Consider the following 15,203-nt stretch of genomic DNA (forward strand, 5'->3'; position numbering starts at 1 on the left):
CGGGGTGGGGGACAGCTCAAGCTTAATTCTACATAGCAAAAGTGGGTCAAAGAGAAGAGATTGCCTTGCCTTTCTGGTATCTCTGGTTGAGACTTGAAGAGTCAGGCTTAGCATTTTAGCTTTCATATATGTGTGCTCTGTGTTCCAAGACAAATGGAGCATTAGAATGTTACAGATGCATCCACTTTAAAACTTAAATGAAAACTTGCAGCTTGCACAAGCCACAGAAATGTTATACATGCGCTTGGATACAATGAATACTACATGTATAGACAGGTGGGTAAATTCACTTGCATATAGATTTCTGGAGAGTTTGTGAAATGAGCTTTTTGAATTTAAACGGAGTCTGTGTATAGTTGTCAAGGTTATTTCTTCCACAAATAGTTTTTGTTTTATGTCCACAAATGGCCATGATGGCTATAAAAGAATATCATAATCAGGAATGAACTGGGCAGTATTGAAAACCAAGTATAATAGGGGTGTGCACGAAATGGATTTTGCCTTTTGTTTCAAGCTCGAAATGAAATGAAATTCAGGAGAGGAGAGCTGGTCTTGTGGTAGCAAGCATGGCTTGTCCCCATAGCTAAGCAGGGTCTGCTCTGGTTGCATCTGAATGGGGGACTTGATGTGTGAGCACTCAGGAGATGAAGCCGCTCTGGGAAGAGCAGAAGGTTTCAAGTTCCCTCCCTGGCTTCTCCAAGATAGGGTTGAGAGAGATTCCTGCCTGCAACCTTGCAGAAGCCACTGCCAGTCTGTGAAGACAATACTGAGCTAGATAGACTAAAGATCTGACTTAGTGTATGGCAGTTTCCTATGTTCCTATGAAATCAAAATGTTTGAAATGTTTCATTGGGACAGCGGCCAAGCTGGCTGTTTCGATGAAACAAACTTGAAACCTTTTGAGTGTTTCAAGCATCATTTTGGAGGGCTGTTCTTCCAGGGAGAACTGGTCTACCTACTGGGGTCGATGGGTAGACCAGTCCATCTGAGGTGAGCCGTGTGAGGTGGGTAGACCAGGCCTCCAATCCGTACTTAGTGCATCAGCCTGCCTTGGAGGACTGGTTTACCCACTGACCCCAGAAAAACAGCACTCCAAAAAGGCGCTTGAAATACTCAGAACAGTTTGAATTGAAGCAAAACATTTCAAGGGTTGGTTCTGTTTCAAGCTCGAAACAGGCCCTTTATTTGAAAGGTGTTTTGTTTCAAGCTCAAAACAGCCTGTTGTGAGCTAAAAATGTTTTGGGCATCTCTAAAATATAGTTTTGGTTTGGAAGAGGAACAGAAGTAGTTAAGAGTTTGTTTGAGTTTATTATGTATTGTTTCCAAAGTTATTGTACATTCAGCTTATCTGAGGTTTCCTTATCTGAAAGACAGAAACAAACAAATATGATGAATATTTATACACCACTTTTCAACAAAAGTTCCCAAAGCACTTTACATAGATATTGTGCTGGGGATGGATAGGGCTGGTTGCTCTCCCCCTGCTAAATAAAGATATCAAAACTTTTAAAAGATGCCTCTTTTGTTCCGTTAGGGCAGAACAAGCTTCTTAGTACTCACTTCAAAGATACTTAGAACTGGATACCTGATCCAGAAGTAAGCGTTTATATCCAGTCTGTCAGAAATTAAAACTTGGATACCTGATCAGAACTTGATACCTCTTAAAAATATCCAATTATCTGATAGGTTTGGGTTTTATGCACCATTTTCTTCATTAAGAGTTTTGTGTTCCCATTTCTTGTAATGGCTAAATACAGTGAGTGAATTGTTGCACAAGCGATGCCAGCGTTTCCAACCTGCCAGGGCTGTTGCACATGTGAAAGCCAGCCCTGGAGGTGCTGTGTAAGAGCACAGTTGCACAACTACTTACAACAGTGTGCGGGTACTTCCATTGGAAGTAGTGCTGCACAAGTGCCCCCACACAGTTTTAAGTAGCTGTGCAACTGTGCTCTTACACAGCAGCTCCAGGGCTGGCTTTCATGTATGCAGCAGCCCCAGTGGGTCAGAAAATGCCTGCGTTGCCTTGTGCAGCATGTTGGCTGCTGCTGTGAATACTGGCATTGTGGATTGCTGTAGTTCAGACATCTAGGAGTTACTGAAACTTACTTTCTTTTAATTAAGGTTCATTAATTGGTTTTCCCACCATCTGAGTAATTTTCAGTTCCGTTGGAGCTGGGAAGATTGGTAAGTAAATTTCTCTTCAACTTCCTTGATTCCACATACACTTTTATAAATTTTCACTTAACATAAGAACAGACCTGCTGGATCAGGCACAAGGCCCATCTAGTCCAGCATCCTATTTCACACAGTGTCTCACCAGATCCCCCTGGGGAGCCCACAGGCAAGAGCTCAATCAAGAGAGTGCGTGCCCTTTCTGCTGCTGTTGCTCCCTGGCAACTGGAATTAAGAGGCATCTGAGGCTGGAGATGGCCCACAGCCACCAGACTAGTAGCCATTGGTAGACCTGTCCACCATGAATCTGTCTAAGCCCCTTTTAAAGCCAGGCTTTTCATAGCTTTTTGATAACTTCTAGCCAGTTATCAAAATGGTTCTAGTTATGTGTATTCCTTGTTCAACCACAGTATGATCCTTAGTTCCTTTTCAGGTACTAATCCCAGTCGTGCAAAGTCCTTCAAATAATTCTTATTACAAACATTATATCCCTGCTGATTTCTGTGAAAAGCCACTTAATCCACAGATGTCTGTAGTTGTGTCCATCTTTTTTGAACACATGGAAAATAATATTATAATGCTGCAAACTATATGTTTTTGTAGCTCTGACTCATCAGAGAACAGGAGAAATACTGCAGTGAAGCTTTAAATGTGCCTAATTTGTATATATTAGTAAAATAACCTACTTATGCTTTTCTGAGTAACAGCAATTTCAACATTTTGGTGGTTGTTCAATGATAGGTCAGACTGTCTTTCTCTGGACCTTGACACGCCCAAACCTAAATTTGTAAGAGAAGTATTGGAAAAATGCATGAGGTAAGTAAGAAGTCAAAATTGCAAATGGGGTAGCTCACAGAATAGTTAGCCAATTAATTCCAGCTTTATATATTTGCTAAAGTGTGTAAGAACTGTAAAGGAATGTTTATATAAAACAGCCACACTTTGCGTCAGTTGTATTTTGCATATTGCCAATTGTGTCAAGGAATAGGACATTTCTGCCAGTGAACTGGAGTAAGCAATACATTTGAGGGTGAAATAAACTCCTTACTAACTATTCTTTAGCACGTTCAAGCTGTTCTCTGTCCCAGGGCTGATGTTTCAGGAAGGAAATTGTGCTTGAGAGGGTGGAAGTATTCAGTTAGAAGAACCCTAGTTAATTAAAACTACTTATCATAGAGACAAATAATCCTAAACATGTGGATGGTTTCTAGGCCTTGTGTTTGCAGCAAAGGTTTTGAAAGTACTGTATGACTGCAGACTGGCTTGAGAGTAAGTAGCTCTTAATGAGGGAAGAAATGATACTTTTTGCTGACACAATGATCTTGAAATGATTAAAATGTTTCTGGCACTTGTGGGATGGGAGTGCTGCCCTAACTTTGTGATAGTTAATACCAGGACTTTGTGCTAATAAAGTAATTTCCGTATGCTAGCAGTTCAAATTCTCAGGTGCAAAACGCTGAATCCTGCAACTTATGTAAAATGAGCAGATGTCCACTATTTCTCTTATTTTGCATGATTATTCTGTAATACTGTTTACATAATTCTTTTTTTTTTTTTTTTTGTCCAGTCATGGGGAGAGGCAGGGAGCTATGTAGGGCAATAAAGTCCTGTTCCCATTATAACTAGAAATCTTAACTGGGCTTTGACTTCTCAGGTTTCAGCAGGCATTGCTGACCACACTTTCTAAAGCATATCTTTGCAGACGTAACTACTAGAAACTTGCTTTTTTAAACTGACAGAGATTCTCAGAAAGCTGAATGTCCCCTGTTCCACCTTCTGTACTATTTCCCTTGTTCATTTCATGAACTTTTATTGTGATAAATCTATATGCATTTGTTTGAATTGATGATCTGTGCTCATCTAGATCACTGAGGCTGTGTAACAAGAGTTTATTAATGTTTGATATTGTTATGCTTATGATATCAAATTATGGGCATCTGAGAGATCACTTGTCTACCTCCTACAAATATTTCCCCTTTTTTCCCCTCCAGGCTTTCCTACCACCAGCGAATAGTAGATATTGTTCCTGCTACGTTTTCAGTCCTAACCCCTGCAAATCCAACATGTATTTATAAATACGGAGATGAAAGTAATAGTATGTATATGGTTCATGCTTTTTTGTATTTTCTTTATGTATTTCTTTACTACTTTTAAAAAGAGTTGGATTAGAGCAGGGCCCTCCAACTGTTTTTAGACCACAATTCCCATCATCCCCAGCCATAGTGGCCAATAGTAAGGAATTATGGTAATGGTGGTCTAACATCTGCAGAAGGGCCAAACTGTGCAGCCCTGAACTAGAGGGCTTCTTGAGAGAAATAGTTGCATCTCAACATGCAATTACATTACTTCTTAAGTGAGAAAGCAAACACTTCTCTGAAGGTGGGCCTTGAATAATCAGTTTGTCGAAAGCTGATGTGGTGTAGTGATTAAGAGACTGAACTAAAAAATCAGGAAGAGGGATGTGCAGAACATGACGAGTTCAGAATGGTCCGTTTCAAGTGGTCCGAGCTCGAAGCAGAACGCCCTTCGAATGAAGGGCTTGTTTCAAGCTAGGAGCAGAACAATCCTGTTCCAAGCTCTCCAACCCCCATTTGGGTGGACTGTTTTCCCCTTGCTTTTTGTTTTTGGCATTGGCTTCTGATTCGTTTGTGATCTCCTTGCTTCTTGCTTGTGTTATACAAATCAACTAGATCTGTATGATAAGCCAACCAAGGAGCACGGTGTTCAGAAGCCAATGTCAAAAACAGTCTGCCAGAATGGCTCTCTGAATACTCACAATGTTCCAAGCTCATTCCATTGGAACAGGCTCACCTTGGTTGTTCCGACGGAATGTTCTAGGGATTTGTGTTCTCTTGTGACTTCAGGCAAGCCACTCCCTCTTTCTGTCTCGGTCTACCACCTTCAGCTGCAAATATTCTAAAGTGGTCTATAAATGCTAAATTTCTGTTTAGTTATACAAAATAATATAGAGCGGAATATAGAAATGGTCTGTGAGTCACAGTTTCATTTTATTCTACGTATAGCTGGCTCTTCCTCTTTAAAAGGTACAGGGCAGCTTCCTAATGGTCTGCCATTGCCCTCAGTTGCTTAGCTACATCAGCGCTGCAGCAGAAGGTGCCCCTGGAAACGCAGTTGTTGTTTTGCTGCATAGCAAGTCCCATGCTTAAAACCCTGAACCACTTTTTAAACAAGAGGTTTAATTCTAGGTGGATGGAAGAGTCTTGTCCTGGAAATCTGCAGCAAAAGGGCTTCTTGGTGATTTCACTGTCTTAAGTTTTACAAAAGACTTGTGCCTATATTTCAGAGAGAGTAACTTTATCTTGTTTTATATGTAGAGTCTCTTCCGGGATACAATGTTGCGCTTTGTTTAAATATTGCAATTAAAAATAAAGCAAGCAATGACGAAATCTTCACTATTCTGAAGGATGTACCCAATCCTAATCAGGATGATGATAATGGTAAGGGCTTTTGTTAGGGTTTCATCTCTCTTATTGTTCTGTAGTCATGATTGCATCTGTATGTACTTTACTGTTCTGTAGCACATTCTGTACAACTGTGGACTATCTATATCGAGTGGACATGGCCTAGTACCCAAAGAGCTCCGTAACTAAGACAAGGGGTTTTTGCTAGCCCTCTGCAGTTCTTGATCTCCTTTGAACATCAGCTACCCAACTCGCTGCCTTACTGCATGCTGCTTCTGAAACGTAACTGCATTTGTGCATCCTGCTGTTTGATAAAAAGTCGCTTCTCACTTTGTGCCCACAGAACTTGTTTCAGGGCTCTTTGAATACTGGCCATACACTCCATTTTTACCAACACTGATTGATTTGAATTGCCTATTTAAATTGGCATGCCTGAGTGTAAACAGGATTTAGCTGGGTCTTCTTGAATAGTCTAGATTTCTGGTGGTTAATATTAGTTTGGCCTTATAACTATTAAAAAAATATGTGTCTGGGTTCCTCCACTGGCAGATCTCTGGGAGGTGGTTCTTGAACCTTGGCTATATTGCTCCGCATAAATATGTTCACATTGTGCCAAATTAACTCAAGCTTCATTTAAATTAAAACTGGAGTCTCGGGGGTGGGGGAATCTTTTGAAGTCCATTAATCCCTTGGATTATATTTGCCACTGATTGATGTAGGTGTAGGAATAAATATATATTTAAAGGCGAAAACGAATACTTATTCCTGCATGGATTTGAATCAAGGCCTGCATTGGAAGTGCTGATATACGAATATAACTTTCCCCTACAGATGAAGGCTGCTTTTTCAATCCTTTGAAAATAGAGGTATTTGTACAAACCCTGCTGCATTTGGCCGCCAAATCATTCAGTCATTCCTTCAGTGCCCTGGGAAAGTAAGTGCAATGAATGAATTGTCTCTGCTTATCAATGGAATCTTGCCACTGTTTCAGAATACTCCATTTGAATCCTCTAATTCCTTGCTTTGGTAGGCAGGAATGGATGCACAGACCATAGGTGCACCTCCTATGGGATGCACCCATAAGGAAAGCCCTGGATTCCAACTTAAAGAAGATTACCTGTGTTTTCTCCAAAGTGCAGTCTACTGTAGGGATGGGCATCTTGTGGCTCAGGGGCTTCCTGCATGGCTCATGATCCCAAGATTCTTTCCTGTCCTCCTGCATATCAGCAGCTTCTTCTCAAGCGGAGTCCTAGGCAAAGCTGAGACTTTGCCCTTGCCTCCCACTGTGTACAGCTGCAGAAGCCGTATTGGGGTTCTCCCTGTATGTATCATACTCCTCTGCTTCAGCCAAAGTTGGGTGCCACTTATCAGACCATGGATACACGAAACCAGGGATGTTGGGCAGTGTTCCCTCTAAGGTGTGCACGTGGGAGTGCGCTCAGACTTTTTTTGATGTCTGCTCAGTTAATTTTAGATTCCACTCAGGTTGAATCAGGAAGGCTCTATTCTGAATGCATGTGCCTGCACATTGCCTTGATACTCCCGCCCAGAACAAAACTCATTCCACACACAGATTGGAAAAAAATTAGAGAGAACACTGACGTTGGGTCCATAAATGTCGAGGTTTGCCTGTACTTAAGGGATTGGATTGTCCGACATTTGTATGCTGGGGACAAGAGTCTCATTTCTCCTCCCTGCTTCTTACTGCCCATCAACTTGTGAATACCTACAGGAGGAGGACTGAGCTTGTGAAAGATCCCCCAGTGCAGAACATTTGTTCATGGACACTTCCACCTTCTCATTTTCTTCTGTGACTAGCAGGTGGGCTGTGGAGGAGATGGTGCTTGAGACGGGGAGGAGAATGTCCCCAGATCTTTCCATCTCCTTGTTAGCAGATGGTGCATGCTGAATCTTCCACAGGTGACTTGCAGAATGTGCCATTTCAAATGGTGTTTTCTGGAGACTTGGAATGGAGAGATGGAATGATCTTGGAAGACCTTGTCCAGTTGCACCCTGGACAAGTGTGCTGCAACACTGTTGAAGCAGTTGAATCTTGGATGACAAGGTTGAGGAAAGAAAGGGCAATGTGCTTTACTTTCGAACAGCTCCCTATACAATGTTTTGATCCTTGGCTTTTATGTTCCAATAAGGTTTCGTGAAGTCTTCAAAATACTGGCAGAGAGTGATGAAGGAAAGCTCCATGTCCTCAGAGTTATGTATGAAGTGTGGAAGAATCATCCACAGGTGAGAGTAAATTTGGGTAGGGGGTTTCCTCCTTCCTTCACTATTCCAAAAGGCTCTCTCCTTTCCAAAGAAGAACTGTTTCCTTTGGATAGAAGTACATTGACGTCTCATTGGGCAGTTGGGTGTGTGCTGCTGAACGTGACTCTAAATGTGTGAAGATACTTCAGTTTGTTTTCCTTCTGTGTTTGTCTCTTTACAACCCAGTTTGTAGTCCACCTTCCCCTTCCTGCAGGTTGGGGATTAGCATGCTTCTTCCCCTGCCCTTCTTGCCCCAGGGAAACCGTGGAATGGCCCCATGGGGGGTTTAAATAAAATAAAATAAAAATTAAATTAAATAAATATACTTGTTCCTCCCCCTGGAGAGCTGAGGAGCCACGACTTAGTCCAAACACAAATATTCACAGTTGGCCATGACATGACAGAAACCTCGGCTCAAGGCATAATGTATGGAAGGCGACTGTTAGGCCAGTAATTCTTATACTCTGCCTAGAGAGAGAGAGATGTGCTGGTGTGCTGTGATTGATTAAAGATAATCCCACAACCTTGGAGTCTAAAGTGCGGGCCTCCTGAGTTGTTGCTATTGAAGACAGTTGAGGGGGAGGGGCTACCAGAAGAAATTGTAAAGGTGCCTTCCTTTATCTGCACTTGCCACAGCAACCAACAAGCATCTGCTTCTAATCAACTGAACAAGAAGCCTTTGCTCCCCTTTCACAGATGATCGCTGTACTGGTGGACAAGATGATACGGACACAGATTGTAGATTGTGCCGCAGTAGCAAACTGGATTTTTTCTTCCGAATTGGCTCATGATTTCACCAGGTAACTAAATGTAACCCTCACTTTAAAAAAATAATAATAATAAAGGTTGCTATTTGAAACTGTGCCTAGCATAGGTGGCTTTGGGATGGGATTTGCACGGGATATTCTTTAACTTCAAAATAATGATATGCGTTCAGTCAACAACTCCACCCCTTCCTTGAGGAGAATGACCTGAAAACAGTGGTATACCAGCTGATAACCTCCCAGTTGGACTACTAAAATGCGCTCTATGTAGGGCTGCCTTTGTATATAGTTTGGAAACTTCTGTTAGTCCAAAATGTGGCAGCCAGATTGGTCTCTGGAGTGTCCCAGAGAGACCATATTCTGCTTCTTAAACAGTTGCACTGGCTGCCAGTATGTTTCCAGGCAAAGTACAAAGTGCTGGTGGTTAAGGCCTTTAGGTCCTGAATTGCTTATTTCCAGGTTAGCTGAGACAGGGCCTTTTTCTACAAGATCCCCACTGCTCATTTAGATCATCGGGAGGGAACTGTCTTCGGGTGCCGCCCGTTCATCTGGTGGCGACTTGGGCTTGGACCTTCTCAGTTGTTGCCCCTAGGTTGTGGAACATGCTTCTCGTGGGTATAAGAAGATTATCTTCCTTGCAGGCCTTCAGGAGAGCCTTAAAAAGCCATCTTTTTAGCCTGGCTTTTAAGGTTATCTAGTTGTAATTTTAATGAGTTTAATCTGGTTTAAGTTTGTGTGTGTTTAATGTAAACCACCCTGTGCCACTTTAGGAAGGGTGGTATATAAATTGAATAAATGGCCTCTTTCAGTTAGATTTTTTTCAAAAAGAAACTCTTCTTACAGTGGATGGTTTTTATTTTATTTCATACAACTTCTGTGGGAGGAAGCGGGAGATGCAAAGCCTTTGTGTGAGAGGTGGGAGGCCTGGGTTTGCCACAGAGTGTACATTTTGAGAGGGAGCCACAGCCAACCCTAGCATTTTGTCAGGTCTACATGCATTATATGTGTGTCTTAAAACACCATGACGGTTTTGGATATATATCTTTAAAAGTGTATGTCTTTAAAAAAATAATCATTATTCTGAAGTAACCATTGAAGTGAATTGTAGGAGATCTCTAGTGGTGATGCAGGTTGCTTATTCCTAATCCACAGTATTCTGTATCTTGCATTTTATGACTGGCTTTGCAAGAAGACATGTAGTGTGTGTGTGTGTGTGTGTGTGTGTGTGTGTGTGTGGCTATAGTGACACGGACAAAAGTGTGTATGAAGAGGGTGTATATTGCTTTTTTCTCTGCTAGGTTTTATATCTGGGAAATCTTGCACTCAACAATTCGTAAGATGAACAAGCATGTGGTAATGATCCAGAAGGAGCTAGAAGAGGCCAAAGCGAGATTAGCCAAGCAACACAAACGTGTAAGTATCTTTTTTCCACGACTGGAAAGAAATATAGCTTGAAGCTAAGATGTGTGAAAAAGAAAACAATGATCACTGTTGTGCAAAAACACAAGAGTTGCCACTCTGGCACAGACAAAGGTTCAGCTTTCTGTTTGCAGCAGGAGCCAGCCAGAGGACTCTTTGAGTTCACAAGCAGGATGCCGGCCCTTCATTGGTTGTCTCCAGCATCTGATATTCAGAACCATACTACGTCTGTACATCAGGTCCACAAGAGTAGGACCACAAAGCTCATTATCTGTCTGTGGAAAAACTTGCCACACTTCATAGGAATTCTCTTACAAGCAGAAATGAGTTCTGCTTATGCTGTTCCCCCCTTAAAGCGCTCTGTATGCCCAAAGAGCTTTTTTTGCTTTTTACATGTTTGCACGCACTCAAATTTTGACTTTGTCGCTCCAGAGAGACAGTGATGATGACGACGATGATGATGATCGAAGCAGTGATAGAGAAGATGGTCCGCTGGAAGAACAAATAGAACGCCTGCAAGAAAAAGTTGAATCAGCGCAGAGTGAACAAAAAAATCTCTTCCTTGTAATATTCCAGGTAAAAGCAGAAATCTCAGTGAGATAAGAGAGGGGGTATCACCTGAGATGTGAATCTTTGCTTAGCAAATTCTAGAGCCTGTGTTTCTGCCTTTAAGTTATAAAGTAAGAGTTCCATGCATTTGAGAACCCAGATTTCCAAACAATAGCAGGGACTTCTCTGTTCCTTTTGCATTTAATTCATAGCTGTGTCTTCTCAGGTTTCGTTACACCATCTCTCTCCTCTTTTTAATGTAAACATTATCTTGTTTGTGGAAGATGACCTCCCTGTTTCGAAAGGCCTTGCTCAGTTTACATCTGTCCTTTTCTTTCCAGCGTTTCATTATGATTCTTACAGAGCATCTAGTGCGTTGTGAAACGGGTGGTATTGATGTAATTACACCGTGGTACAAGAACTGTATAGAGAGGTTGCAGCAGATTTTCTTACAGGTTGGTCACATAGCTATCAAAATAAAATGGTTGTTGGAAAGTAACTAGATATTAATTTGTATCAATCAGTTTTATCCTTCACTGATACAGTTTACATTTATAGGAATTAGCTTGAGAGTTTAATGTCACCAGCGATGGTCAAAGAGAAAATCTTTGTCAGTTTATAGTCCATGTGACTGGCTCTAAAGCTCTGTCTGAGCTCTGCAGTATTATTTGAGCATGTGCGTGCCTTGCTACTTGGTGGTAAAAATAATTTAAGAGGTGCATTGATCTTGTGGGTTTTTTCCACTTTCTTTACAGCTTTAGGTGGTAGCTGATAAATAAGCTAGCTAGATAACACTTGATTTTGGTGGGGTCTTTGCATGAGAGAAGTTTTTTGTGGGTTGCCTAATAAGTCTTCTTAATGTTAGATGCTCTCTATCCATGAGCATACAAATCTAGACTTCTACTACTTCTCGGCTACAGAATAAAGTGGGGATTCCCAGTTCAGTGCAAAATGTGGGCTTTGTGCTTTCTCTTAGTAGATCACGGCAAGATCAATAGCAAGAGTAACTTGAGATGTCTCTTTCTGTCCGCAGCATCATCAAATCATCCATCAGTACATGGTGACCTTGGAGAACCTTCTGTTCACAGCAGAATTGGATCATCACATATTGGCTGTATTTCAGCAATTCTGTGCACTGCAGGCCTGAGTGACTTTTTGCACAGGGCTTAATTGACTTCATCTTTTTAAACAAAAATTGGAAAATTTGACAAGGGAAGAAAAAGGAAGAACCTTTTAATTTGGAAATGAGCTTACTGTGCTGTTCTAGATAAGCTATCCAGTACTCTAATGGGGCAACTTTTTTAGCAGTAGAGGCCTTACTCTAGTTATGACTGCTAGGTGATTTGGGATGGGAATAATGTGTGGATTTTTAATTTTGAAATGGTTTGAAATGCTGGCTACTTCATAGCATTTGTTTTGTCCCCTCTACTGTTTGTGTACAATAAAAATAGGAATAATAGAATAGGTCACCTTTGCTTGGCCCTTACTTATGAATAGATTCCCTCATGATAATAATGTGAAACAAGCCTCAAGACTTGTGCATCTGACTGAAGAGCAGCTTTTCAGTTGTAATGTTAAATGCCTTGGAAGCATAGGACATGTAAAACGCTAAAAGGTCAAGCGTGCTGAGTAGCCTAGAGTATATGTTTGTTATCAAAATGAATTTTCACAGTTGGATGAAACATGGTTGAAATACAGTCAAGATATGTTTTTTAAATCTGTCTACTGTGTTAAATTTGGATCACATATTTCTTTCAAAAAATATGCAAGAAATATCTATTTAGTATTGACTGAAATTCTAAATACTCCTCTCCCATATATAAGGGGGGTGGTGTGGGGCTTGACAACAGTAATTTGCCTAAGGCCATCTGTGAGCCATGGTTGCATTAACTTTTGAATTGGGAACTTCACCTACTTTGGGGGTACTCTGTGCTCCAGCAAGAGGCATTCTTTCTAGGAAAGGGACTGGCCATAAGCTGGTCATCATCTTTCCTCCTCTAGCTCCAGATCTTATCTCCTTCTCTTTGCTAAGGCCGCAGACTCTGGTCTGCTCTCTTACTAGGTAAGGCGGACGGCAATCAAGACTGCAGTGGGTCATGCTAAGCATTCACACTTAACCTGGGATTTTTTTGGGTGGGCAGCTAACTTCATAGGTATCTTAGAGCCTTTCTCAAACGTCTAATTCAATAATAGGATTATCTTAGCAATGTTTAAAGAACTGTTGGGCCTAAATAAACTCTTGGGGGGAGAGATGGGATTTGAGTAGCTGAGTGAGGTGGGCACAGGAGTGGAAGCATTGTTGGAAATATGCAACAGTATTTCAGTTTTGGAGATCATTCATGTTGAAAGAAGAATAGTTCTTCCTATTCAATAATAACAGCAACTTTGCGTTGTAAAACTGGATCTATATAACTAAAAAAGTCTATACCCCCTTGAACCTTTTGTTGTGTCAGATGTGCAAGAATTTAAATGAGGTGGTGTTCCACTCATTTAATATGCTCCACACCTTTCATAGGAAACTTTTGTGTGGGTGGGGTGGGGGTGGGAAAGCATACATCCAAAATACAGAACTGAAATGTAACAATTGAATGAGTCATTCTCCATCTCCCTGAGTCAATACTTGGAAGCACCTTTGGCAGCAATTACAGTAGTGAGTGTGTTGGGGTAGGTCTCCTCCAACCTTGCACACCTAGATTTGTCACTGACCTCTTGGTTGCTTCCCTGATCACTCTCCTCCTTGCTTTGGTCATCCAGAGATAGTCAAGGACTTTGTGATTCTTTTATACCCTTTCCCTGTGCCTTTCCACAACTTTGTCCTGGAGTTCTTTTGACAGCCCCTTGGTGCTCATGGTTGGGTCTTTGCTTTGCAATGCTCTATCCAACAGAGGGAACAAACAGGAACTGCTGAATTTATCATGCGATGCACTACAATTTAACAGGAAGTGGCAGATCACTTGGTGTACTTTTAAAGGCGATTGGTTGCACCAGAGCTTACAGTATTACTAGTTGAGGTAGAGACTTATCTAGTATCTTTATTGTTACGGTCATTTGACCAGCAAAATACAAAATACAAAAGCTTTACATAAAAGCAAACTTTACATAAAATCAAACTTGGTCATAAAGACTTATCCAAGTGTTACATTTCAGTTCTGTATTTTGAATGTATGCTTTTTCCTACAATTGCACTACTACAATCTGAAAGGTGTGGAGTATGGTGTGTTGAGTAGAATAACACTTCATTTAAATACATGCACATTCGATGCACTGACACAATAAAATGTGACAAACGTTCAATGGGTGTAGATTTTCTCTAAGCATTGTATGTGTAGTATAGTCTTGTCTACTCACTTGTACAGAGCTAGGACCCTCAGATAACTTATGGCCTTTCCCACATGCATAGTGGGACTGGAATACAACAAAGAACTCTGTGGCAAAGCATTTAAATAGATTACAGTCAGATAACTCACTTAATCTGGATAGAGATCTGTCGAGATCCGTAAGAATAGGTAATGTGCCTGCACAGGACCCACTCAATAACATGCCACAGCTTATTGTGGCGACCAAACCCCGCCTTCAGCATGCTATTTAAAGGTGGGCTGGGTGCCATGTTCTTCCGTTCTTTTCCAACCTCCGTTGCATGCAGTCCTCTTGTGAGTTTAATCTAAAAACAAAAAAAGGACTGATTACTGGCTTTGATGAGGAACGCGATTTTTACAACTACTCTGGTGTTATCTGTATATTAGAACGGCTTCTGGAATTTGCTGGCATTAATTGGACTATTTGGAACAGACTTCGATGACGACTTGGATCACGCGGAGATGGCTGAGGAGAAACGGACCTTCAAAAGATACCCTGGCTGTAATGCCAAGCTCCGTTCTAAGGACTTACACAACTTGTGTTTAATCTGGGAGATAAACACATCTCCTCCTACAAGATTTGCCTGTCCTTCTTGAAACAAATGGGGCGGGGGACAGGGCTTCCTGGCTTTGCGCCACCATTTATGACAAGGTGCTAAATCCATCGATGTTGGGAGAACCCCACCCTTCAGCTTCGACACTGGCCGCAAAGACTTCTACATCAATCCAGAAACCTTTGACTCTGAGCACTAGCCTCATACCGAATCCCTAAACTTTCATCGAAATCTACACATTCAATGTCAGAGGGATCGAAATCTAAAAAATTTGGAATCGGGATCCTCAGCCCTCCCATAGATTGAAAAAGCCTAAGACGGTGGACCTCACAAAAGAAAGGACACCGTCTCCCTCAAGTCTGCAGACGCTCGAAAGTGTTCTACAACCATTGACATCAAAGGCTTCGACATTGAAGGGATCGGATCCAGCGAATAGAGTCTGTCGATGTCGAGTGTGTGTCAACACCTAGACCCACGGCATCGAGGACTCGCTCTCTATTGCTGGAACCAACGCTGATAGATTCTCTACTACCGTTGACACCGGAAGCTCAGTGTTGAGAGGTCTCTTCACTACTGAGACAAATGCTTTCGGATCAACATCAAGAGAGGTGCCATCGATGTTGACTCGCGCCCCAACGACACCAATAGCTCGATCTCCTAACCCTAATCCTTGATGTCCTGCTGACATACCAACCTTCGATATCG

General features: G+C 41.6%; 1 protein-coding gene across 5 annotated transcripts in view; it reads left to right on the forward strand.

Moving 5' to 3' along the window:
* LOC128345540 (nuclear cap-binding protein subunit 1-like) overlaps nt 1-12,305 on the forward strand; it is a 37,370-nt gene extending 25,065 nt beyond the window's left edge. For all 5 annotated transcript variants that reach the window (XM_053297617.1, XM_053297619.1, XM_053297620.1 and 2 more), the window contains 12 exons: nt 212-276; nt 2,122-2,184; nt 2,914-2,988; nt 4,164-4,267; nt 5,508-5,630; nt 6,426-6,528; nt 7,745-7,838; nt 8,553-8,656; nt 9,919-10,033; nt 10,472-10,615; nt 10,930-11,043; nt 11,622-12,305. In XM_053297617.1, the coding sequence (XP_053153592.1) occupies nt 212-276; nt 2,122-2,184; nt 2,914-2,988; nt 4,164-4,267; nt 5,508-5,630; nt 6,426-6,528; nt 7,745-7,838; nt 8,553-8,656; nt 9,919-10,033; nt 10,472-10,615; nt 10,930-11,043; nt 11,622-11,735 (1,218 nt within the window). In that variant the 3' untranslated portion in view covers nt 11,736-12,305. The remainder of the gene's footprint in view (nt 1-211; nt 277-2,121; nt 2,185-2,913; nt 2,989-4,163; nt 4,268-5,507; nt 5,631-6,425; nt 6,529-7,744; nt 7,839-8,552; nt 8,657-9,918; nt 10,034-10,471; nt 10,616-10,929; nt 11,044-11,621) is intronic.
* Nucleotides 12,306-15,203: the final 2,898 nt, after the last annotated feature.

This window comes from Hemicordylus capensis, chromosome 2 (genome assembly GCF_027244095.1).
Source record: "Hemicordylus capensis ecotype Gifberg chromosome 2, rHemCap1.1.pri, whole genome shotgun sequence".
NCBI classification, from domain to species: domain Eukaryota; kingdom Metazoa; phylum Chordata; class Lepidosauria; order Squamata; family Cordylidae; genus Hemicordylus; species Hemicordylus capensis.